The sequence below is a fragment of the Denticeps clupeoides genome, chromosome 9 (assembly GCF_900700375.1).
Source record: "Denticeps clupeoides chromosome 9, fDenClu1.1, whole genome shotgun sequence".
Classification (NCBI taxonomy): domain Eukaryota; kingdom Metazoa; phylum Chordata; class Actinopteri; order Clupeiformes; family Denticipitidae; genus Denticeps; species Denticeps clupeoides.
The window spans coordinates 18,106,198-18,131,723 of NC_041715.1; the positions used below are offsets into that span (position 1 = coordinate 18,106,198).

Here is a 25,526-nt window from a genome sequence, read left to right on the forward strand (position 1 = left end):
ATAAAAATATTTTAAGTCAAAATAAAAACCACCATCTAATGGGACAGTCTAATAAACCACATAGGAGTGACTTGTTCTAACCCGCCTTAGGTTCCAGTGGGGCTTTTATTTTGAAACATGTGACCGGTGGACGTCGCACGGTGCAGCGCACCTCTCGCTCCGGCCCCCTGCGCACTGATTGGCTCGGCGAGCCCTTGTCGTCGTTGATTGGTTATTTTCTGTGTCTCACTCATGGGCTTCCGTGTAGAAACCCGACTCGGCGCCTGTCAGCGACTATTTGTTATTACTATTAATTAATCAGCGTGCAGTCACGTTGGCGTCTTAAAACGCACGAGGGTTGAAATGCCCTCATTTTGCAGACTTGCAGATGAATTGGACATAATTCTGCACCGGCAGACGCGATCGGGTGATGTGTGATGTGGAGAAGTCATCTTAGAGCCCCGCAGGTCAGATGTTGCCGGCACGTTGTTTGAACGTTAGCTTAGCTCGCCTTCTGTTTACATGTATAGCTGTGATCCTGTAGGTTTGTGCTGTATTACGTTTTGTAATTCAGGATAGTTATGCAAATTGATTGCACTGAATGGGGTGTGGGGGGGACCAATTTATATTATATGCATATAATATAATATAAATGAATATAAATGAAATGTTATATGTCTATTAATTAATGTAATTGTGAATAAATTCTGTTTTTATTATTATTTCTAGGTCTTTTCATGGCTCAGGGTGGCAGCAGCGCAGCAGGACGGGTGACGGTGTACTCGGTGACCGGCTGCCCACGCTGCCTTCAGGCCAAATCCACACTACACAAGCTGGGCCTGCCGGTGTGTGACGTGGACGTGAACCAGCATGCGGCGGTGCGGGCTCGGGTGCGAGAGCTGACGGGCTGCACCGCCGTGCCCCAAATATTCTTCAATGGCGTGCACGTGGGAGGCAATGAGGACCTGCAGAAGATGGTGAGCCGGATAAACTGCGGTGATAAGAAGAAGAAGAATAGGAACAAAATCTCAAATTTTAGAAATATTCTTCCAGCCTCCAGAGGAGCTGCAGCGCCTGGTGCTTTTGGTGCAAGAAAAACCTGCCCCACCAGATGCTCCACCCCTGCCTGAAGAAAGAATATCGCACACTGCAGGGACGGGGGACGGAGGTCGGTGCCACATATCGAAATTCTGACTTTTGCTTATTCCGCATTTCCATCCTGATTCCCTCCCAGCATCCCAAAACCTTTTCAGAGTGTGTATGAAACAGCCCGATGAATATTAGTTATTAACTAATTGCTAAAAAGTTAGAAATGTGGTCGCAAGTGACCGCAGTGCGTCAAAAACACTTTTTTTCATCCAATGACATCCAAATGAATTAAAACTCCTGTCATTTTACATCAGTTCAATGCTGGTGCAACACCCTGGTCTGCTTAAATAAAAGTGGGACTTGTGAAGTGATGTTACACAGAAGACGGTGACACAACGAAATGTGCCCTCGGTATTTAACCATCACCCTTGGTGAGCAGTGGGCAGCCATGAAAGGCGCCCAGGGAGCAGTGTGTGGGGCCACCACTGCCACGGTGTGTGAAAGGCATGTTTGCATCTTCATGGCAGGTTGACACACACACTGATCTGCCAGAGGCGGTCGCTGAGGCGTCCACGAAACCATGCCCGGCACCAACCCGAGTCATTAGCAGCAGGCCCTTTGGCAGGTTGCGAGGTGGTTCCGTGTGTTCCATTGCATCTGACAGGCCTTCACTGAGCTCCCATGACCCTGCTGTTAGTCCACTGGTTGTTTTTTCCTCGAGTCTCGGCACCCTGAGAACACTGAATCTATTCTTGTCAGATTTGTCTCTAATCCCGTTTTTTTCCCGCATCAAGCATCTACTTCTGGAGCCGGCAGTTCACATTCTGCCTATTATATACCTCCGTTGTCACCGTAGTGAGAAGCTCAGTGGGAATCTGTGTGGCTTTAATGTTCAAAATGACTGGCGTATATAAAAGAACAGCTTCTACTTGGTCATTTAGCCGCATAAAGGACCAATTTAATGTAAAAAAAAAATAATCATCCATCATCATCCATCGCGCCGTTCTATCGTTTGCGGTCATAGTCCTGCTGTTAGATGATAGGGCAGCTTAATACTCCTCACCTGCACTTTGCGGACAGAAGCGAAGCCTGCGAGCTTCTTCCAGACTTTAATGGCCACAAAGTGCTTTGAAAGTATGGGTGGCCTTTTTTATAGTTGCCGAGGTGTGACCCCCCGAACACCCATCAAATCAGGAAAAGGGGCGGCATGCACGGTACGTAAAGACTCGAGAAGGACACTGGCACTTTTTTTTGGGTAGGTAGCCTGGCGGAAAACACCTTTATATGGTTCCTTATGGTCTTGAAAACGAAGTTTATTTTTGATATACCTGCACTATATGCTCACATAAGCTCTCCAAGTACCACCATTATTTTATCATTACAGTACAGCAGGTAATAAAAATTTAAATATTAACATTTATTATTGATAACTGATATTTATATACTGCTGCCAAAGTAGTGAAGGCCATGTCACTTCCCCAGTTATGAGGTTTCTGCAGCCAATGGTTTTCATACACGGTCATAACCGCCCCCAAACTCACTGTCTCAATGTTTACAACATCTGACAGCCTTGATCATTATTGTTTCAGAAAACTGTTTAAAGGATTTATGGAGTAAACTGGTTTTTACTTCGGGAAACCTGACACCTCCGTAATAAGCTGCAGCGCGTCCCTGGTTCAGCAATTTGGACGTCTCTGTCAAAATCCTTTCATGCTGTTAATTTGCCTGTCAAGTTATTCTTCGCAATTAAAAAAAAAGTTATATCACCGGAATATAGCGAGTCATTGGCCGTCTTGGAGAGACAAAGGGAGTATGATTTTTGAAATGTGAAATAATGTGTAATGACAGCAGGCTACGATATGAGACATTTGGGGGGGGGGGTGCATCCTGCAGGCTTTTTTGCTATCTGCATATTTACCCACAATGCCACCCATCCATTATGTATGATTTTAACATTTTAGTGTGCAAATAGTAAAGGATTTCCTGCAACATTTATTTTTTTCTTGCACAGCTTCTGAACTCTCAGAGGTGCTGAGGAACGTCATCTTAAAGCTTTACGCAGACCACCTCTCCACTGACGGCAAGGTACCTGGCAGCCTGGGTGGATTTATGGTATTTTCATGTAGTGGTGACTTGAATTATGTATTTTCAGTTTCCATGCCACTCTTGGAGATGTGTGGGCATGAGATGAATATGAATTTTTAGTGAATTGGTGTCTTTCAATCGTTGGGAGACTGCGAACCTTCACAGGAATTCCGTTTCTGCGTTGCAGCGCGTGGACTACAAAGCCATGTCCCAGAACTCCTCGTTCCGGCGATACTGCGAGCTCGCCGTGCAGCTGCAGCGCGTGGAGCTCATGTCTCTCGGCCGCGAGGAGAGGCTGGCCTTCTTCATCAACATCTACAACTCGCTGGTCATCCACGGGAACCTGCGCCTCGGCTTCCCCAAGAACGTCTGGCAGCGCTACCGGGTAGGTCCCCCCTCCGAATGTGAACTTCATCATTATTAGAAGCAGACGGGGGACAAACGATCTCCGCTTTGACTCAGTTTTTTAACTATGTGAGCTACCTCATCGGCGGTGAGGTTTTCACGCTGGAGGATATCGAGAACGGGGTGTTGCGAGGGAACAAGAGGGGCATGGCACAGCTTCTCAAGCCCTTCTCCAGGACGGACCCAAGACTCCAGGTAGATTTTGTGCTTGGTTTGTTAGACATTTCCTTGGTAAGGTCATCAGAAGAACATACAGACGGGTGGTCAATTCCAAATAAGTAAAACTAAATTGTGATAAGCAACAGGTCATTTCCCTAAAAAGTTAAAAGAAGAAAGAACTGTACCTATTAAGAGGCTAAACCGTGTTTAATGATGATTTAAAGGTCCCCTGACATGAAAATGTCACTTTGTGAGATTATGTAACATTAATATGAGTTCAAGGAGGTGTAAATTTGCCGTTCAGAGAACGGCAGCTCAGGCGGTCTGATCTGGACTTTCTCCCCTTATGTGGTCATAACGGGAAACTTCCTGTCTGTAAAGTGAAAGTGAAGTGATCGTCATTGTGATACACAACAAAATGTGTCCTTTAACCATCACCCTGAGTGAGCAGTGGGCAGCCATGACAGGCGTGTGGGGACGGTCCTTTACTCAGTGGCACCTCGGCGGATGGGGATTCGAACTGGCAACCTTCTGTTTACCGGTCCGCTCCCTTAACCGCTAGGCCACCACTGCCCCAAACACTGTGGTTGGTGAATGGTGTTGATGACGTTGTTGAACGCCTTTGAGAGCGGGCTATCGGACACGCCCCACGCTTTGCGCAGACAGAAAGAAAAGCTCCAGATTTGCTTCCTCTAACGGTGAGATGTCCATAAACTCCTCGTTTGGTGTTTGGCAATGACAGAAGGTGACTGCAGGGGACCGAGAAGTGACAAAGAAAATGTTTCTCTTCACCTTTTGTTTCTCACTCACACCGGTCCGATGCGAATAACCATGAATTAACTGTCAAATACATGCGACTGTCCAATAGCTGGCGCTTCCTGACCCTGAACCCCTCATCCACTTTGCGCTGAACTGCGGCGCGAAGGGCTGCCCCCCAATAAAAACCTACACGCCGCAGGTAAACCATCGCATGGCCAGTGTTAGCGGCGGTCCGGGTTACGGAGTGCGGGGTTGAACGCGTCACGTCTGGTGCCGACAGGGAATCGACAGCCAGCTGCGCACCGCAGCCGAGGCTTTCCTGGGGAACGACGACGGCTGCGTGCTGGACCCTGGGAGAGGGGAGGTGAAGCTCAGCCGGATCTTCAAATGGTACAAGGTGGACTTCGGAGGCACGGATGAGAAGGTCCGTACAGCCACTCGCGAATTCAAAGCTCCCAGGTATGTTGCGGCTGAAAATTCTTGTGTCGCTGCCACTTTTTCCAGCTGCTAGTCTGGGTTTTGGACCACATGGCGGAGTCGCCGAAGAAGTCGTGCTTGCAGAGCCTCTTGTCGGCCGGGAACGTCAGGTTGAGCTTCCTGCCCTACGACTGGTCCACCAACTGCAGCCACTGAGACCAGCCCGTCCGGACGGGGGATGCCGGGGAGGGTTTATTTAGCTCGTGCACAGTAAGTTGGTTAACAGAGAACTTTATTCGGACGCCGCTCCCCCCAGCCCCCCGCACGCCTCGACTCGTCGACTATGCATTTAGCTTTGGGGGCTCCTCAGCACCCTTAAGGGCAATTATTACTGTAGCACGGTTCTGTTTCTAAAGAGAGATTTTTCTATTTGAAATGTGAAACACGCAGCAAACACACACCCAGCATTTTGCACTTATAAAGGAAAAAGTCACCTGGCTGAATTTTATGTGAAAATATTCATCTTGTCTGAACTTTTGTCATGTCCTATACACAGTGAATTTAACTTGTTTTAGACATTATGTGTGTGGTTTAGGTTTAGGTTGAAGTTTATTCTCTTTAACATAATTTAAGTGACATCAACACAGTAGAATTTATATCTGATTACCTCAGTTTTGGGGTAGGGGAGTGTATGTGCATGTTTGTGGGCTACTCATTTTTAAGCATTTGCCCGGTTAATGATGCTTTACTCTTTTGCATTTTTAACTGAAGATGTGTTTTGAAATAATTGAAGTAATTTTTACAGCCAGACATGAAAAATGTTGCAAAGATGTAATGGACTGCATAACTCTGACCGCTAAAGTCAGCATAAATCCTATAAAACAGGACTTTTATTTTAAAAATTGGACAAAAACATGCAAACTGGGATTGCACTAAATTCCTTTTTCTGACATCAGTGATGAAGGCATTTCCAGATGAGCATCACAATTTTTTCCATTTTGTTTCAGACATAAATGAATAGACATACCTTAAAATGAGTAACTTAACAAATTATCCAAGTTGCGCAGGCTACTCAGAATTTATGCCGTATAAGGAAGACCACTAGATGGCGCCTGTCTTGAGTTTGCGAATGAAGGTTTGGAACGTATTACTCCAGACAGATTTTTCTCATTTAAATCAATAGAATAATTTATATATTAAACTTTTGTAAGAAGCTGTGGTACCAGTCAATAGCCTTATACAGTACATTCCAAAAGTTTGGACACCTTCTCATTCAATGTGTTTTCTTTATTTTTTGGACCATTTACGTTGGTAGATTCTCACTGAAGGCATCAAAACTATGAATGAAAACATGTGGAGTTATGTACTTAACAAAAAAAGGTGAAATAAGTGAAAACATGTTTTATATTCTAGTTTCTTTGCTCTTATTACTGCTTTACACACTCTTGGCATTCTCTCGATGAGCTTCAAGAGGTCGTCACCTGAAATGGTTCTCCAACAGTCTTGAAGGAGTTCCCAGTTGTTGGGGAACTCCTTCCCAGTTGTTGTTAGCACTTGTTGGCCCCTTTGCCTTCACTCTGCGGTCCAGCTCACCCCAAACCATCTCAGTTCAGGTCTATCTCGGTTCATCCTGGTGACTGTGAGAATCTACCAATGTAAATGGTCATGAAAATAAAGAAAAAACATTGAATGAGAAGGTGTGTCCAAACCTTTGGCCTGTACTTTATATTACAAATGTTTGAATGCACCTACTCTTTCTTTTCTAACTCATTATTCTAATTTCTTCTTTGTTTTAATTATATAACAAGACTGAACACACAGGACTTTGGAATAACACACGTGAGGTTATGCAATAAACAAAAAAGCATTTCACACTCTTGGCTTCTCTCCACCACCTTAAGTTTCCATCAGTCCTGAATGTTTATGCTTTAACACTTTCTCATCATTCTCTCGTGTTAATGAACATCTCATCAAGCGGCTATTGATGATGACCATAGTGAACAAAGCAGTCATGAAGGTAAAAAGAGGCATTCTTCAATCTTTCACACTTTCTCCTGATACAGCAAATACTAAATAGGTTTCTTGTATTGGATTCTTCAAAACGGCTCCATCTTAGTCTCCATAACCGCTGCAGAGTAGAGCATCCAAACTTTTGACTGGTACTTTAAATATAAACCTAGGTATAAAATCTTCTTGCCTCAAAGTACAGTGGCTGCGTCATCGTGCTTTTGGGCTGCATTGATGTGCAGTAACGAGTTTGATCTTCTCCAAAAGCTGAAGCTTTGGAGCTCAAGCCAAAAGCAGCAGATAAAAAAAAAATAAATAAAGTCCTAGAGAGACTCAGTGCTGATCCCATTTCTGTTCAGAATCTCTGGCCCTGAATCCTTCTCACTTTTGGAACTACTGTGTTCAAAATCTAAATGAACAGAATGTCTTGACTTGCAGAAATCGAACACTTCCACTTACAAAGTTTCCCACTGAACAGACACTTTCACCTTAATGTGTTCTGAGTGTTTTTGGGGAAAAATGAGAAATGCCTTCAAACTGAGTTATGGTCTCTCAGTAAAAGCTTTCCTGTAAATGCATTGCTAAACACACAAAATGCCAACATCACCAAGGCGGCCGTGTACCATCCTGCCGCATACTGCAGCCCTTCAATCCGAGGGGTCGGATCTCCCAAAAAGTCTCCAAAGAACATGAACGTGAGAGGGTGCCGCTCTGCGGCTGTAGTTGAATGCGTGTGTGGAACAGGGGAGTCCGCTCCTGGTGCAAATAAAGACACCACCACACAGAATTGAAGGTATAATGGAACCCACTGGCAAATGAAACCAAACCAAAAAAAAAAAAGAAGAAACAGACAGCATGTAACCGAGGCCTTTTTTTGGCAATATGTAAAGCAATACAATTATTATTGTTGTATTTGATAGTTTCACAGTGCATAAAATGCCCTGGAAAATCTGATTTAGAGCACAAGGATATGTAGGGTCATATGTTTGACCTTCGGCAAGCATTTCTAATCGCTTAAAAAAAGTTGTGTTTGTCTTGTGTGTTGAGCAGCAGGACTTTTTTTTTTTTTTTTTTTTGTCCAGGAAGTCTCACAGCCTACACGCGTCCGCTTATTGAACCCACATAATTAGAAATATTCCCTGACCTCTGGTCACGTAGTCCTACGACCTGCTCAGTAGTGCATGGAGGGTCAAATGGTTTAAATAATTCTGCGCTCAGGTTAATGCATAAAGGGTTTTTTACCTTGTTAAATAGTTTTGTCGACACCTCTGCATGTGCTGAGAATGTGTTCATTGCATGCAACTGTGTGCACAGGGGGGTCCAGATGCTGTTCTGTAGAAATATGTCCCCACTCGTTTTACAGCCAGTGCCTTTTCCTACTCCTGCATGACTGACGCGACCCTTGACCTTGTGGATACATATCACACCCCAGCCTCTGTTCATGTTGACTAAGATTCTGTGAAAAGCTGCAGGCTTGGGACCTGACAGAGCCTGGTTTACCTCACGCATCTCTACACATCACAAATGCTCTTGCATTCATCCTATTTATATAAAGAAATTTTAAGCAATATGTAACAGAGGATGAAAAATAAAATAATTTACCTTGTTTGTGTAGTTTTTTTTTTCTCCCACTTCTATTTTTCACTGATTTATAATTGTGTAACGCAAACATAAAATATACCAGATTGAATGTTTTACATTTGTGTGATGCGGTTGAGAAATCGCTGTTTCAGATTTACACTGAAGGGGTCACTGCTGCTTTGTGGTAAAACGGTCATAATTGAAGGACATTTAAGGAACAGATATTTGTTCAATTTTTTTTTATTTACATATCTCTTTCTGTTCCTTGGCTCCACAGGACACACAGCCCCATACATATATACCCGCTTGGGCTCTAATAATTGCAACACTTTTTTTTTTTTATTTCCCCGCTATTCCATTTTTATCAGTGGTTTGGTACCTCAATCCAATTTTTTCCCCTTTTTGGAACAGTTCTTTGCTTAACAAATTTTATCCGGTGAAAGTAATTTGCATTATATTTGCAGCCGTGGCATGCCGCCGAGGTGACGGAAAGCTGCACACTGGTGCTTTTATTCTCACAGTCACGATGTAGTCAAAAAATGTCGTCTTATCCAATGAACCTTTTTATTAAATAAAGCTCGATGACGGATGATTAGAGGTTTATGTAAAAGTTGCGATAGGGAATCCAATATGCTGTCAATATGCAAGTTCGGCAGATTGTCATTTGGAAATGGACCGATTTACCGCCATCCTTCACCGGGTCCTGTGTCCTTTAGAGATAATGTCCACACTTGACCAGTTTCTGAAAGGCCTTTTTGAAGTCCTCGTTGAAAATGGTGTATATAAGTGGGTTGATGAGGGAGTTCAGGTAACCCAGCCAGGTCAGGAAGTTCGTCATTTCCTCGGACCGGCTGATGCTGAGCGTGTTGACGATCACCTCGTGGATGAAGAAGGGCAGCCAGCAGATGACGAAGGCTCCCAGGATGAGCCCCAGCATGGTGGCTGCCTTCTTCTCCCGGCTGCTGGAGATGCGATGTCTCCGGTAGGATTTCTCCTGCTCCGCCTCGGACTGTGGGCTTTTGATGGCGATGCGCACGCGGTCTCCCTCCGTCGAGGGCTCGGATATGGACTTCTCCGGGGGGCTCAGCAAGTTGTGGCTGGGGGGCTCTCTGTCGGAGCACCGCGGCAGCATGTGGCCGTTCGTCTCTTGCCTGTCGAGCCGACTGGGCCCTCGCTTGTGGTACAGGGTCTGGGCGGCTCGGTATATTTTGTAGTACAGAATGAGGATGAGGAACAGGGGGATGTAGAAGGCCCCGAAGGTGGAGTAGATGGCCGAGCCGATGTTGTGTTCGATCACACATTCGTCGGTGGCGTTGTAAGCCTGGGTGGCGTTGGGAACCAGCATCTGGCGGTCTGATTTCCGCTGCCTCCAGATCACAGGGGGCAGACAGATGAGGATGGACAGCACCCAGGCCACGACGATCATGAAGCCGGCTCGCCTCGGCGTCCTCTTCCGGGAATACTCCACCGCATCGGTGATGGCCCAGAATCGGTCCACGGCGATCGCTGCCAAGTGCAAGATGGAGCAGGTGCAGCATGTGATGTCCACGCCGAGCCAGATGGTGCAGACCCCCTGGCCCATGGTCCAGCTCCCCTTCGCAATGTACACGATGCTGATGGGCATGACCAGGATGGCCACCAGCAGGTCCGTGACTGCCAGGGAGCAGATCAGGTAGTTGGCGGGGTGGTGCAGCTTGCGGGTGACCATGATAGCCGTGATGACAAGCGAGTTGATGGTGGTGGTGAGGACTGTCAGTATGGACAGGATGAGGGAGAGGAGGATCTTCCCTGCAGAGCCTTCGCTCTCCAGAATGTTGGTACTGTTGGTCTGGTCCATAACTTGCTGACGGCTGTAATTAAAAGAGACACGGATACGTTTCAATGGTTAAAGGAAACATCAATCTTTTAACTTTGCATTTCACCAATTTTGTAATTTGTAGGGCCAACTATCATTTACATTTACGGCATTTTATTAGATGGCCTTATCCAGAGCGCCTTACGATCAATAGTGACAGGGACAGTCTGGAGACACTCAGGGTTAAGTGTCTTGCACAGGGACACGATGGTAGTAAGTGAAGTGAAGTGAAGTGATTGTCATTATGATGCACAGCACACGGTTCCCACAACGAAAGGAATCTGCTGCTTTTATCCCATCACCTTAGTGAGCAGTCCGGGAGCAGTGTGTGGGGACTGTACCTTGGCGCTCGTGATTCGAATCACCGGCCACCTTCCGAATACGGGTCCGCTTCCTTACCCGCTAGGCCAATTGCTGCATAACCCCCCCACCCCTGGACCAAGCACTGCTAGGTATCAGAGAGGACCGCTAGGCCTGATGTCTGCAGCGCTATATAAAACATGCAGATTGGGAAGCGTCCGCTAATGTCTGTCTGTCTTCTGGACGTACAGAAACAAACCGATAGAAGCAAGAAAGGACTGGCAGCTGCTTACCTGTATTTTGGAGAGGTGGAATTACTTCTGACACCCCCAAAACTTTAATGATGGGAGGGGCCCGTAGAGATGATTGACAGCTCTCATACAGGCTGCATCCTCACTCTGGATGATTTAAACCCCCTGTACAAACAGGTCTTCATTTAAGAATTGCGAACGCTCCCCATGAGCTCTGCTTCTTTACACTGCTGCCAAATTTTGACGCTTTGTGCAACAACTGCGGTTGTTGCCACTCTCGGCCATTTGTGCTTCAAAAGCCTCAGCCGGACCGTCAAGTGTACGTGAGGATACAAAAAATGCTGGCAGTCCAAAACACAAATGAGGAAAATGGGGAGAGGTGCTTATCCACCGAAATTCTGTACAAATTCTGTATATTTGTATTGCATTGATATGGTGTTAATGGTGTGTTTTTGTTATTTTAGTACCTGTCCTGGAGTGATTCTCCTCTTTGAACATCAGGTCATCAGTGCCTCAGTCTGCACTGTGGTCGTGCAGCATTCCACGCGTCCCATCAGCCCGCAGTAGAGTTACGAATGCAGAAATGATGTCAATATTAGGCCTGTGGCTTCCCTGCTGTGCTGCCTGTAAAAGATAAAAAAAGAAAACAAGATAAACGCTGTACTACTGTCACCCTCAGGAACAATTATTGATCAAAGGGATGAGCTGTAATTTGCACAAAAGCCTTCGCTCCCGCCTGTCTTTGAAAAGGAAATTGGGAAAAGGGCGACCAGAGAACCCAAACAAAGGGACATTCTGTCCCTGCCCATTCAGTCCCACTTTTTTTCCCACAATCCACTGCTCATTTTCATTATAAGATTTTCACGATCAGCCGCCCTCGGTTCTGTCAATGCGTACGTACAATATGCCACAGAACCATGGAGGAACGCACAATTAAATTCATAAAACGCTGTTGAAGAATTTAAGATTTGGCTCAAATTCACTTGTCGAACTTTTGCTTCTGCTTCTCGGTTGGCATGTGGCATGTTCTGGTGCTCAGATATTCCAGTTAATGATGGCCTAGCTGTTAAGGAAGCAGCCCCGTAATCAGAAGGTTGCGGGTTCAAATCCTGATCCGACAAGGTTCCACTGAGGTGCCACTGAGGAACCACCGTCCCCACACACTGCTCCCCGGGCGCCTGTCATGGCTGCTCACTGCTCACGCAGGGTGGTTTTTGTTTTATTTATTTATTTGTGTTTTATAGAGCTTTCAATTTGATTGCCTTTATACTATATATGCAGGACATGGTGTGCTTCATATAGCAGTATTTACAGTATTGCACAAAAGTACACTCCTCACATTTTTGTAGTTATTATATATTTTCTTGGGACAACACTGAAGATGTGACACCTTGATACAATGTTAAGTTGTAAAATAAATTTGCTGTCCCTTCAAAATGACTAAACACAAAGAGATATTAAGTTCAGATGGTGTTGTGTGTGTGTGTGTGTGGCGGCAACCAGGTGAGCTGTAAATAGACAAGTGTCAAGCCTGGTGGGAGGGGTCATGATTTGATGTTCTGTGCCATACTGATGCAGATCCCCTCCCTTCAGAAACTGGATTCCAACATGATAACCACCCCAAACACACCTCCAGGACGACCAATGTTTTGCTAAAGAAACCGAGGGTGATGGTGCTAAACTGGCCAAGCATGTCTCCAGACCTGAACCCTGTAGAGAATCTGTGGGTGGTCTTCATTTACAATTTACATTTACGGCATTTGGCAGACGCTCTTATCCAGAGCGACTTTCAAGTTACCGTCGATGAAGAGATCAATTTCGGTTCACTAGGACCCCCAACTATGAATACAATCTTTTTTATTCACTCTGTTGTAGATTCTGTACACAAGTTCGACAATAAGAAGGTTACAATTTAATCTGAATATTCTTTAAAGAGGAAGGTCTTGAGCTGCCATTTGAAGGTGCTCAGTGACTGAGCTGTTCTGACCTCGAGGGGAAGTTCATTCCACCACCGAGGGGGCAAGACGGAGAAGAGTCTAGATGAATGTTTTCCTTTTACCTTCAGAGATGGAGGGACCAGGCGAGCAGTACTGGAGGCTCGGAGTATACGAGGTGCAGTGCGAGGTGTAATAAGGGCTGTGAGGTAGGATGGTGCTGCTCCATGTTTGGCTTTGTAGGCCAGCATCAGTATTTTGAACCTGATGCGTGCAGCTACTGGGAGCCAGTGGAGGGAACGTAGCAGAGGGGTGGTGTGGGAGAACACCTTCAAGCAAGAAGGTGGAGGAGCGTAAGGTCTTTACATCCACCAGCTCTGTCATGTTGTCATGGAGAAGTGGAAGAAGCTCCCAGTGCAACATGTGAAGCTCTAGCGACCGCCGCGCCTAAGCATGTTAAGGCAGTGCTGGAAAAAAATATTGACGCTCTGGGCACGATTTGGACATTTTCACTTAGGGGTGTACTCACTTTTTGTGTGTTTACAGCAAATTTACACTGTTATACCAGCTGTACACTGACTCCACTGAAGATATGACACTTTCATACAGTGCTGTTGGTTATCTTTCCCTAGGAAAGATAATAAAATATCTTACTTTTAAGAGACTCTATATATATTTAGAAATATACAGATATCATAAATGAGAAATGTTTGCATATAATATTTTGCCCTGTGGTTTACAATGTCTAAGTACCATCTGCCAGCCACATGCATTATCAATGGCATCTTGTCAGATCGAACAACTAAAAAAAAAATATGACCTGGGGCTGTGCAGAGTGACAAACATAATAAATATAATTTCTCTGAAGAACTCTTCACAGAATCCACGCTGCCTTCCACAATATTTCTTGGGATGTGCAGGAATGGTTTCCATAGAAACTCCGCTTTTTCATTTTGCAAACAGAGAGGCCTGCTCTTCCAAACTGAACAATGAATTTAATTCTGTTTCTCAAAAAAAAGTCACTTCCTTTGCATTGAAACCGTCTGAATTACCTGAAGCAATGACGCACATGTTCTCATGGCTGACGTTGTAGGGAAAATCAGAGCGAATGAGAAGCCATATCAGCAACAGATGATATTGTTTCAACAGCCTAATGGAAAACTATATATAGAAATTTTCAAGATCGGTTTATTGTCAGTACAACAGTGTACACAGGATACCATGTATTGAAATAATGTTTCACACAGACCCCCCCCATAGTGCAATCATACAAGAAAAATATATATGTATATACACACTAAACTACAAACTAAAACTAAATACTGAACAGGTTCCTCTATAAGAGAAAAGGAAAGCTTTTCTGTACAATGAACAGGTCGAACAGGACATAACAGGACAACGTCACGGAGGATCACAGTGGATATGTTGGATATTTCAAAGAGGACACACAAGACAAGACAAACGTGCAAAATGTGCAGGAATAAGCAAAATGAGTTGAGATGTGCAAAAAATCAAATGAAATAAATGACAATGCAACAACGTAATGTGCAAATGATTCAGATTATATCTGCAGGTATATCAGGATTCAGGTATATCTGCAACACTCATCTGGACAAGCGGGTGGAAACTCAATGATTACGTCTCGTCCCCCCCTCTTCTCCAACTCCTCAGTGGAGACCAAAGAGCAGCCCAGGACAGAACCGACACTCTGGACCAGCATGTCTATTCCCTCTCTCGACTCCCACATCCAATGCAGACCATCGTATGGACATTTGCAGATACTCCCAGTGTCAACCATAGAAGGTCCTTAACTGAATCCTGTAGGCATCAAAGGGCCTCAGTCTCCTCAGTCCTTGCCGGTGACTTCTTCAGTGTGTCCAGTTATGGAGATGAACACCCAGCTTTTTGTAGACTGTCCCAACCTCGAGCTCCACTTTCCAAATGACGTTATCTGTCACCTTACAATGGAAGTTAATTACCAGGGTGGTACTAGCCTAGTGGGTAAAATACTCACCACTGAGACACAGGTTCAAACCCCACTTACTACCAATGTGTCCCTGAGCGAGACACTTGATCCTGACAGTCTCCATGGGGACTGTCCCTGAAACTACCTGACAAAAATATCTGTTGTAAAAAATCAGACCTTGTCCCAACATTTTTTCCAATACTAACGTTAGTTATTGTAATCAGAAGAACGTTAATCTCGCTCAGTTGAACAGATTGTGTTTGTTGAACTCACTGGATTGACTGCATCTAGAAAGTTTTGACAGTCAACGCATGGTCCCTTTGGCCCCGCCCATAGGGCCATCTGAGTTTTGCGAGGTTAATTGTTGAGTGCGCAAGATGTCTCTGAAATGAAATGCCAAATCCTTCCTTCGGGCGAAATCTACCTCTGGAGCTCCCGCAGTAGCCTCTCAGCACGCCGTCTGTGTGCACGGGAGGACAGATGGACGGGTTCTTCTGTGCCAGGCAGCAGAGCTCCGTCTCTGCGTCTGGATCAGCTACAGGAAGCTTCTCAGAGTGCTGAAATCTGGCCTGGAGAGAGCGCGCAATATCATTGATATCCTTTCAGGCGTAGACTGGTGGCTTTAAATACAAAGAGTCGCCTTCCACCCAAGATTCTCACATCGAAATGGACGTTTTAACAACCAAGACACAGGATGCAGGGCATCCAGCCCACCGCACACACACACAGACACAAGCATACACACACCTATGGACAATTCAGAATCATCACTCTACCTAGTGTTTATGACGGCGGGAGGAAACCGGAAAACCTGGAGGAAACCCGCGCCAGCTCAGAGAGGGCATGCAAACTCTGCCCACAAAAGCAGGATTCAAACTCACAACTTTGGAGGTGTGAGGACAACTCTACACTTGAGATCGGACAAAAGTTTTTCTTGAATCTCTTGTTACTTTTACGATTGCTTTTAATATTTAATATACTTTAAGGCGGGTGTGGCAACCACTGTGAAACTCATCTCGCTGTCCGTCCCCACACACATCACGGCTGCCCACTGCTCACAATTCCCGTTGTGGTTCCCACGTGACCACAGTCGTTTTCACACTGGAGACTGTAAAGTGTGGTTTACTCCCAGGACTTGTCCACATCAGATTGAAGTAAACGGAACCATGAAAAACGCAATGGACCTTGCGACAACAGCGCTTTCTAGGATTTGACTCAGAGAGATTCATTTCTTGTGAAATGTGAAATATTACATCTCACTGCAAAGGTGTTTTTGTTTTCAGTTCAAAATGCAATTTCATTTTGAGAGATTTCCGACTGATTGTACAGCACTGAAGCAATTACTTTTTATTCATTTTTATTGTTTATTTATATGCACAGGCAGCATGACAATTTACTGAAGAATGCATCAGCTCTATGGCATTATTAAAAGTGTATTAAAGCTTTTCTGTGTTTTTGGGAATAGGCCCATAAACTATTCCCATACTGCCTTAAAATGTCAAAAGTAGGAACTGGACTAGTGGCCTGAAATAATTAAAATAATGAACGGCAAGGCTGTTAAAGCCTTAAAAAGGAATGCCCTTTACATTTATGGCATTCACCAGAGACCCTTATTCAGAGTGACTTACAATCAGTAGTTACAGAGACAGTCCCCGTGGAGACATTCGGGGTTAAGTGTCTTGCTCTGGGACACAATGGTAGTAAGTGAACACAATGGTAGTAACCACTAGGATACTACCACCACTGACATAATGACCCCGTTAAACCTGGAATATGACCCCTGTATGTAAATTGCGTGCACAAGCTCATATTCCACTTCCAGCCATCTGGTCTGCAACCGAAGAGCCAAAAGTGATCAGCAGCTTTTGACTGATAATAAACATTGACAAACAGCCCACCGCACTAATGAAGCCATTGATTCAGACGGGTCTGGCACAAAAGCCCCCGACAACTGTACAATTGGTACATTAAGCGAAGATTCCGGCAGAATGGGAAATAGTCATAACGCATCGATGGCTGAACGTCAAGATGACATTTACACAAACGGGATCTACACAGTGAATATCGCCACTGAACACAACACAGAACGATGCAGCCATCATTAAACATCATTAAAGAGCTTATTCCAGATGAGTGTCGAACCTGCTTCCTGTCATGTCCAGACTGACAACGATTTGTTACCCACACAACAAATAAGGCTGAGAAAGGAAGATTGTTGAGAAATGCCTTTTGGTTGTGTTGTGTTCCATTTTAAATGGACCATAAACATAAGTTCATTATTGTGAGCATGTCAATATGTTTGAGACACCCTATATCAAGGTGCCACTGAGCAAGGCACCGTCCCCACACACTGCTCCCCGGGCGCCTGTCATGGCTGCCCACTGCTCGCCAAGAGTGATGGTTAGATGCAGAGGACACATTTCGTTGTGTCACCGTGTGCTGTGCTGCAGTGTTTCACAATGACACTCACATCACTTTCACATCATAAAAAGCACCAGAAACCATAGCCAACAGCTGATTTGGGTTTTTAGTTACCACATCTGCTGAAATGTAAAAAATATTTCCTGTCTTTCTGAGCATATCTTGTATACATTCTTTAACCAATCAAGAGAAGTAATGTGGAAATGATATTCACATTGCGCGAATGGTGACAATTCACCATTTAACAATGAAAGTGTCACATGATGAAGCACATAGCGACAAACCTATTACCGGCACTATAGTGTTTGCGTGTGCCTTCACGCGCTCACCGCCACTTAGAGATCTTCATTGGTGTCCAAATATGGACAGGTAATGAAATCAGTTTAAAAAAAAAAAAAGGAAAAGCCGGCATGCCGGCCTGAAAGCACGCTTCCGCTCCTCAGCAGGCACGGATGACCGAAAGCAAAGACTGACGTCAGCACGACAGCATGAGGTTTGCTAGAGCACCTGAAAAGGTTAGTGGAGAATAAAGAACTGAAGCCTCCTTGCTCAAATTGCACTAAACGACATAAAAAAAGAGATGAAATAAGAGCAGGGAAAATGGAAAAAAAAAAATAACGGGAAGTGGTCATGGATTTCAAGTTCAAAGGGAGAAAAAAAAAACGCGAGAGCTCATTTTCAAAAATGGTTCTTAAAACTCTTTGAGGACGTTTTCTCATGGCAGAAAGGAGAGATGTGGGAGGGTTGCAATCCGCTCGCGACTCCTGCAAGAGCCAGTGGCGGACAGGCCACGCTTGGAATTTTATTTTATGGATCAAAGAAAACGCGTTTCATTAAGGTCCATAATAAGGCAGACGCATCAGAGAGTGATGCATTTCTTTACATGCGCGCGTGTCTGTGAAATGCAAGGGTGCACTGTGATTACCCACGCGGCAAAGCTTCTGCCTAAGACCAATCCCTGACAACGGAACCCGCGCAGGGCACGTCGTTTTTTAGCTGAAAGGAAACAGATGCGAAGCAGACAAAGTGGAAATAGCGAGTTGTTTATTTTCCATTTGCACTGCCCGGACGCTGGAAGAGGGCCACGTCTTTTAGTGGCAATCCCTGTCTCACGAGGCTGTAGTAAATTTTCATTCATTGTATTCACGTTACATTTTGGATGGCCAAAAACATCAGATATATGCAGTACAGGCCAAACGTTTGGACACGCCTTCTCATTCATGTGTTTTCTTTATTTTCATGACCATTTACGTTGGTCGATTCTCACTGAAGGCATCAAAACTATGAATGAACACATGTGTTATGTACTTAACAAAAAAAGGTGAAATAACTGAAAACATGTTTTATATTCTAGTTTCTTTGCTCTGATTCCTGCTTTGCACACTCTTGCCATTCTCTCTGGCATTCTCCAGCTCACCCCAAACCATCTCGACTGGGTTCAGGTCCGGTGACTGTGGAGACCAGGTCTCCACTTTTTGTTAAGTACATAACTCCACATGTGTTCACTCATAGTTCTGATGCCTTCAGTAATAATCTACCAATGTAAATGGTCCAGAAAATAAAGAAAACACATGAATGAGAAGGTGTGTCCAAACTTTTGGCCTGTACTGTATTATTCACAATAGATACATTATATTGTGTAATTAAATCATATACTTATCACACACACCTATGAGGGGCTTTATACAGTGGCCCCGAAGCTCAAAATGTCTTGCATTTTCTGAAAATTACATTTGAAATTTTGTTGAATTTTCAATATCATTTGTTTTTTTTAGATGTCATGTTTTCTTAAATGTTGTGTTGTCTGAATGTTGTGTTTTTAAAATGCCATTGTTTTTTGAAGTATCGTAGTGTTTCGTGAAATATTTCAGCTGTTTGCTATTGTGTCTTCTGAAATGTCATTGTGTTTTGAACATCGGGGCCACTGTAACTTCAGCTCTTTTCTACCACAAATATTTGCAACTACACCTAATTGAATAGCTAAGATTAGAAATGAACCCATCTTCAGTGGTTGCAGGTAAGTGCATTCGAATGCAGTTCAGTCAGGATTAGGACTAACAGCAACAGCTGTCGGGGATTTTTACATTTTTAAAGGATTGCAATGGAGGTTTTAAACCCTGTGACATAAAGTGATTTATTGACAAACTGAATGACTTACTGACATGAATCCCCGAGACCACAGGCTTTATTGTGGACATAAAAAAAGGTAGACTGAGGTCATGACTGGGTCCCCTTTTCTCCCTTTTACATGATTTGCAAAGCAATAAAGCAAATTTGCCATCCGAGTTTCATGGTTCCTTTCCATCTCACGACAGCACATCCCCCTCGGGGGGGAAAAAGATTCGTAGACTCACGGAGCACCACAGCTTCCCCCTGGAAGTGCCATGGAAAAGGTTAATCCAGACAGCATTTCAGCCCAAGCTTTCCTTTATTAAGACAACTTAATGATGCAAGATCATGAATTAGTCATCAGCAGACACCCTCCCCAATCAATGATTAATCCCCAAGATAACTAAAGCACTGACGGTGCTTATCAGATCCTGCAAAGGTCACCAAGGTGTATGAGGTGGCTCGGTGGCATCACAGCCAGGGCCTTCACATTAAATAATTCATTTACTGTACATTCGAGTAAACGGCATCGTTAATTAGTCTTAGGAAACATCTCCTCCGTGTTATGCATAGAATTGATCGAGAGTCTTTCAATTCTGCCGTTTAATTTGCCGAATCCTAAACGAGGTGTCAAGAGCTCCACATTTCTGAGCCCCGTACACGGTTAAATGACGCCCGAAGGCATTTGTTTACTCTGTTGAAGTCTCGCCACGGCATCCCAGTGGGGTCGACTTGACCTTTTCCTCTCCAGCCCTTCGGATATGCTGATGTTCTTCACGTCAGCGTGCTGCTACGTGATCCAATTATGGCCTATACACTTAGCTGCCAGACACATGGGCTCACGCTTCAATGTTCATTAGGGAGGAAGTCCTCAAGGTGCCACGCCGGCGGAACCGGCCCAGATCGCGGCCGCTGAGTGGACTTTGGCTTGCGCACTGATTGGCGTTTCCGCGCGGTCCTTCGCACGGCAGAACAATTGATTTCCGCCGCTTGTCTGAGCTGCGGCCCCAGGGTACACACCCCGGTCCATCAGCCATAACTGTCTGTTTTTACAGAGGTCATCATCCCTTCCGATGAGCAGCTAGTAAAACGCAGGTTGATCATGCCGCACGTGCAGCCAATCGCTTCCACGGGGGATGAGCATGTTGCTGTGGAATGAATGATGCCGCACCCAGACGTGTGTTATAAGGCTACGTCTCTCCAATCCTACAAGCTGGTGTTCAAATACAATGTAAACAGACACGTGTAATCAGTTAAAATTGCAATTAGTTTGTTCACTTTATTAAAGACACAGATTCGTCCATAGCAAAGGTTTAGAAGAAGCGAGGAAGTGTTACGTAGAGGCTAAAACGCCAGTAATTGCACAGACAGAGCTCTGTGTGGGCTTTGTCAAAGAAAAGATTATGCTGTTTTTAGAGTCCATTAAACTCCACATATATCTGTACATTCCGTAATGCAGCTTTACTTGTGGGCACACCAAAACTGACAAACATTAAAATTGCAATGCACCATCTTGGCATTTTACTTCAATCCATCATTGTATAAAACAGTAAGTTTCCAGTGTTTGTAGCGCGTCCATAGATGGCCAGTGTACACAGGGTGCTTTAAAAAGTACAGTATTCTCAGGTACAGAACACATACCAAACCTACGCATCAGCACGTTAGCATGTGCATACAGTAAAAAGAGCCATCTCTGAATATCCACATCGGTCAGATCAGCAGATATCACTCAGTGTCCCGAGTATTTAACCACAAAAGAATTCTAACAAGAAGAAGTTAGGAAATACCAGTTTACTGTCCTCCTTACTTCTCACAATAAAACTATTACTCTTCTTGGCATTATAATTTATAATTATATTATAATAGAGCAGATCCTCAGTAACTGTTGAAGGCCAGTGCTGTATGGACAGGAGATCAATTAGCGGTTGATTATTGTCATACCGACTACACATCCTGCTCCACAATCACTTAGCTGTTTTCACAGGATGCATCCCTGTTTACAGACCTTAAAGGTCCCCAAGCATGAAAATTTAATACGAGTTCCCCGAGCCTGTCTAAGGTCCTGCGGTGGCAAGAAATGGTGATAGGTGTGAAGAGTGCTTTGGCCAATGAGCACAAATGTATTCACACAAGACTGAAGAACCAGTGGGTTCATTTTATTTAAAAAAAAATTAATGGACCACTGAAAAATGTCAGGGGGAGCTTTAAAAAACGAATGGACACAAAATGACCCAGTTAATGTACCTAGACTGGTGAGTATACCAAAAGGACAAAATTCTAATTAAGGACTTGGGAACCCCTCTGTACTGTAACTTATGAAATAACTTCTCGTGGTTTACAATCAAAAGCTTTTGACGCATTGATAAAACCCAATTGTGCTTGTTATACATATCTAAAATCTCTTTCTGAGCAAAACTACACATCTGTACCATGCATGAGTTAAAACCAAACTGATTGTCAGAATGAATTGTTCCATTCTGTTCATGATTTACATTTACATTTACAGCATTTATCAGACGCCCTTATCCAGAGCGACTTACAATCAGTATTACAGGGACAGTCTCCCTGGAGCAATTTAGGGTTAAGTGTCTTGCTCAGGGACACAATGGTAGTAAGTGGGATTCGAACCCGGGTCTTCTGGTTCATAGGCGAGTGTGTTACCCACTAGGCTACTACCACCATGATAGTTCTTTCCAGAACCTTTGATAAAATCCTGGCCAGAGCTATAGGCTGATAAGTATCTCAACTACTTACTTTACCAACTTTATCTTTTAAAATGGGCATTAATATAACAGATAGAATAGAGTCAAGTAAAATGGCATGGGTTAAGATGCCTGTAAAACAGATGGCAGGCAGGTTTTAAGCGCTCTGCAGAAATGTTATCCATGCCACATGCTTTATTGTCCTTCAAGCTCTACATAACTACATCACAGACCGCTCGTGGTCAATATTATCCGCTACAAAGGGGTAACTTTTAACACAGTTAAATAGCTCATAATAATGTCTCTGCCACGTCTGAGTGATGTTCTCGGAACCACTTGTGCCATCGGTGTTTGCTGGCTAAGGTGTTTTTCCTTCCAGAAATCGTTTGCATAGTAATTTTGCAGCTTCCTTGCAAGAGCATTTGACCTCAGGGTGTCTTCCCTCCTTTTAATAAAACATAAGGCATATTTAAAATTGGCATTCGTCTATTTCTTATGATCAAACTGAGGACTGTGTTTTTGCTGACCTAAGTAGTCATTTTTACTACTTTCAATAAAAAAATATATGGTTGCATTAGGCCGAGATGGTTAGTTCCTGTTTAACCATCGAAAAGAACACACTGTACAGCTCATGGGCGCTAAATAATAAAATAAAGAAGGAATGGAGCTGCCAGGAGACATGCTGGCCCGTGAATTACTGAACGTCTAATATGTCAGAAGAGGGCAAGCGGATATGAGTGGATAGTAGGCTGGATTCTTTTTATATATAAAAGTCAATGTACGTAAGGCCAAAACTCGCCTTTTAATCAACCAGCAATTCACCGGTCATTTATCTTCCTCTGTACTTATGGCATGTTCATAAATCTACGAGATGAGGTCGTGTAAACTGTTAGTAAATTGTCTTGTCAGGGGTCCATTATGATTCAACATGATTCATTCCTACACTCAGGGTTTCTGCAGGTTTAAGGAAGCCAAAATGAAGACTTTTGAAGACCTTGTTTAAGGCCACTTTCATTAAATTTAAGACCCTTCATCGGGGACATCAACTATGTTTTTTTTTAAATCCAGTATTTATCTAGTATGTATCTTTCTAAAATTGTATTTATCTTAAATAATATATTATTATTTTATATATTCATTTTTGGTTAATTTTTAGCCTTTGTCAATTCTACCAGACTCATATTATCTGTATTGCAACCAGCCACTAGGGGTTTCATTTCGGTTTCTTATTTCAGGGCTGCACAATTTGGGGAAAAAGTCATATTGCGATTACTGAGATACTATTATTATAAATAGTATGCTTGCCTATCAATAAAAATATCACATAAAATGTATAATTACTAAATCTTTACATCACTGCAAATGTTACTGCAGCTTAATAAAAAAATAAACGAATCAATAAGAGTTTTTGGGGAAAACAGGTACATTTTTAAGAACAATGTACTACATATAGTTCTATATAGGAACTGCTGGATATGAATTGGAAATTTTATGATTTTAGGTGCTGAGACAAATTTGCATTTTTAACTACAAGTTCACCATCGCCCGACTCCATATCCATTCCCCCCTGGGTTGTCTATGTGATGTCACACATATGACTGGTAAAATGGTAAATCTGGCAGCGCTGTTGTACAGGGCGGAATATGAACTGTGGTGTGGAATATGGATAAAGCCCTGTGAAAGTAATAAGCGATAATGAATTCTCCGTATATATATTTGGCTCACCACCTGCCACAGAAGAACAGACCATCATCACCCAACTACGGTGTCAGAGATCAAATTAACATTTTATACATTTATACACAAACATTTTATACATTTATTTACAACAAGGCGAAAACCTTTAACCAATCGGCGAAACAAATTCACAAGCAAGGAGTCATGCGGAAAAAAAAGGATAGTTACTATAGACTGGAAATTCGGTCAAACAGATTAAAATACTAGAACAATAATAGACAGACAGATTATTCCCTGATCCACCCTGCGTCCCGCGACTCCAGTCCGGAACACGGACTGAAGTGAGACTGAGCACCCGGTCTCGGTTTAGTCGGTTGGTAAACTTCAAGAGAACGACAGATAATATATTGTCGCTTCAGTCCATGTGTTCATATTCATATTCTCTTATTCAAATTGCATAAAATTGCGTTCATGTAATCGCAAGCATACTATTTGCACTGGTGAATATAAGGAATTTATCCCTCCACAGCTGCTAGCCGCTAATTCCGATCTCATAGACAAAAGTACAACACACATTTTAGAAATTTGCCAAATTATTTAAAGGTTACCAGAAAACTATTGGGTCTGCAGTATTTTTAGACTGTTAATGCTGGATTTAAGAATTACTGGTCATTTTTAATCATAATATAAGGCCTTAATTTTGGAAAATCTGTACTCTGTAAGTAATTGATTAATACAGGCTTGAGTAAATGAAAGGAATTGCCGATGTCGGGGAAACAAGTCAGCCTGTAATGCCACATCATAATGTTTTTGGACGGCATAATGATATAAAAGCGAGTCACGCAGAACACACTGAACTGTTGTGACAGCTCGGTAATGACATTCAGCAGGAATTATGCAGCAGGATGGGCAGGTACCTGTCCCCAAATCTGGCAACACCAAGCCGAACTGCCCCTAGTTAGTGACAGAGAAGAGTGGGGACAACAGTATTTGAGTGAAATGTATTTTTAAAACGACCGAGTCTGAATGTCAGAAGGACCAGAAAATAGAAGAATTGCAGATAAAGACGTGCTTTCGTAGTAACATGATAAAAAGTGTGCAGATGTCGTACTTTTCTTCATAACCGCGACTGAAGCGCACACCGAGACTCTCAACCAGGCAGACGTCGCCACACCGAACTGATGTACCGAATCCCGCATTCCGACACGTCCCGGACCCGCGGAAAGAATGAAGGTTCTACTCACGCGCGCGCGCTACCGCCGCCGAACCCCGCTTTTCCCGCCGCCGCGCGACATTCTGCGCGACCGCAAGTTCGCGCGCGAACAGATGAGCGTCACGCACGCGCGCGCTTCCTCCCTGTCTCTCTCTCCCTCTTTCTCTCCTTCTCTCTCTTTCCCTCTCTCTCTCCTTCTCTCCCTCTACTCTCTCTCTCTCTTTTCCTCTCACCTTCTCTCCCTTTCCCTCACTCTCTCCCCCCCCTCTCTCTATCTCTCTCTCTCTCATCCTCTCTCTACCTCTCTTTCCCCCTCTCTCTCTTTCCCTCTCACTCTCCTTCTCTCCCCCCCTCTCTCTCTTTTCCTATCTCTCCCTTTCCTTCTCTCTCTCTCTCCCCCTCTCTCTTTCTCTCTCCCTCTCTCTCTTCTGCACGTGGAATGTCCTGTTTTATGAACGGATGGGTTCTTACTTCGTGAACCAGAAGACCCAGGTTCTCTCCCTCTACTCTCTCTCTCTCTCTTTTCCTCTCTCTCTCCTCTTTGGGGCAGCGGTGGCCTAGCGGTTAAGGAAGCGGCCCCATAATCAGAAGGTTGCCGGTTCGAATCTCAATCCGCC

General features: G+C 44.0%; 2 protein-coding genes across 4 annotated transcripts; one reads left to right on the top strand and one right to left on the bottom strand.

Annotated features, from left to right (window-relative positions):
* Positions 1–281: 281 nt before the first annotated feature.
* LOC114796533 (uncharacterized) lies at positions 282–6,261 on the top strand. 2 transcript variants are annotated; one of them, XM_028990781.1, is made up of 9 exons: positions 282–446; positions 709–956; positions 1,033–1,147; positions 3,080–3,153; positions 3,341–3,538; positions 3,616–3,753; positions 4,586–4,675; positions 4,757–4,900; positions 4,981–6,261. In XM_028990781.1, the coding sequence occupies exons 2-9, from the start codon at positions 717–719 to the stop codon at positions 5,107–5,109; spliced, it is 1,128 nt and encodes a 375-aa protein (XP_028846614.1). In that variant the 5' UTR covers positions 282–446; positions 709–716; the 3' UTR covers positions 5,110–6,261. The 2 variants fall into 2 exon arrangements, with proteins under 2 accessions (XP_028846614.1, XP_028846615.1); XM_028990782.1 differs by lacking the exon at positions 3,616–3,753.
* A 2,510-nt stretch (positions 6,262–8,771) lies between these two features.
* Positions 8,772–25,107, bottom strand: htr1fa (5-hydroxytryptamine (serotonin) receptor 1Fa). 2 transcript variants are annotated; one of them, XM_028990783.1, is made up of 4 exons: positions 24,941–25,107; positions 11,355–11,511; positions 10,930–11,052; positions 8,772–10,331 (listed from the first exon to the last, which is right to left on the bottom strand). In XM_028990783.1, exon 4 carries the CDS (start codon positions 10,316–10,318, stop codon positions 9,194–9,196), a length of 1,125 nt encoding a protein of 374 aa, XP_028846616.1. In that variant the 5' UTR covers positions 10,319–10,331; positions 10,930–11,052; positions 11,355–11,511; positions 24,941–25,107; the 3' UTR covers positions 8,772–9,193. The 2 variants fall into 2 exon arrangements, with proteins under 2 accessions (XP_028846616.1, XP_028846617.1); XM_028990784.1 differs by lacking the exons at positions 10,930–11,052; positions 24,941–25,107 and having other exon boundaries at positions 11,355–12,194.
* Between the last annotated feature and the right edge of the window lie 419 nt (positions 25,108–25,526).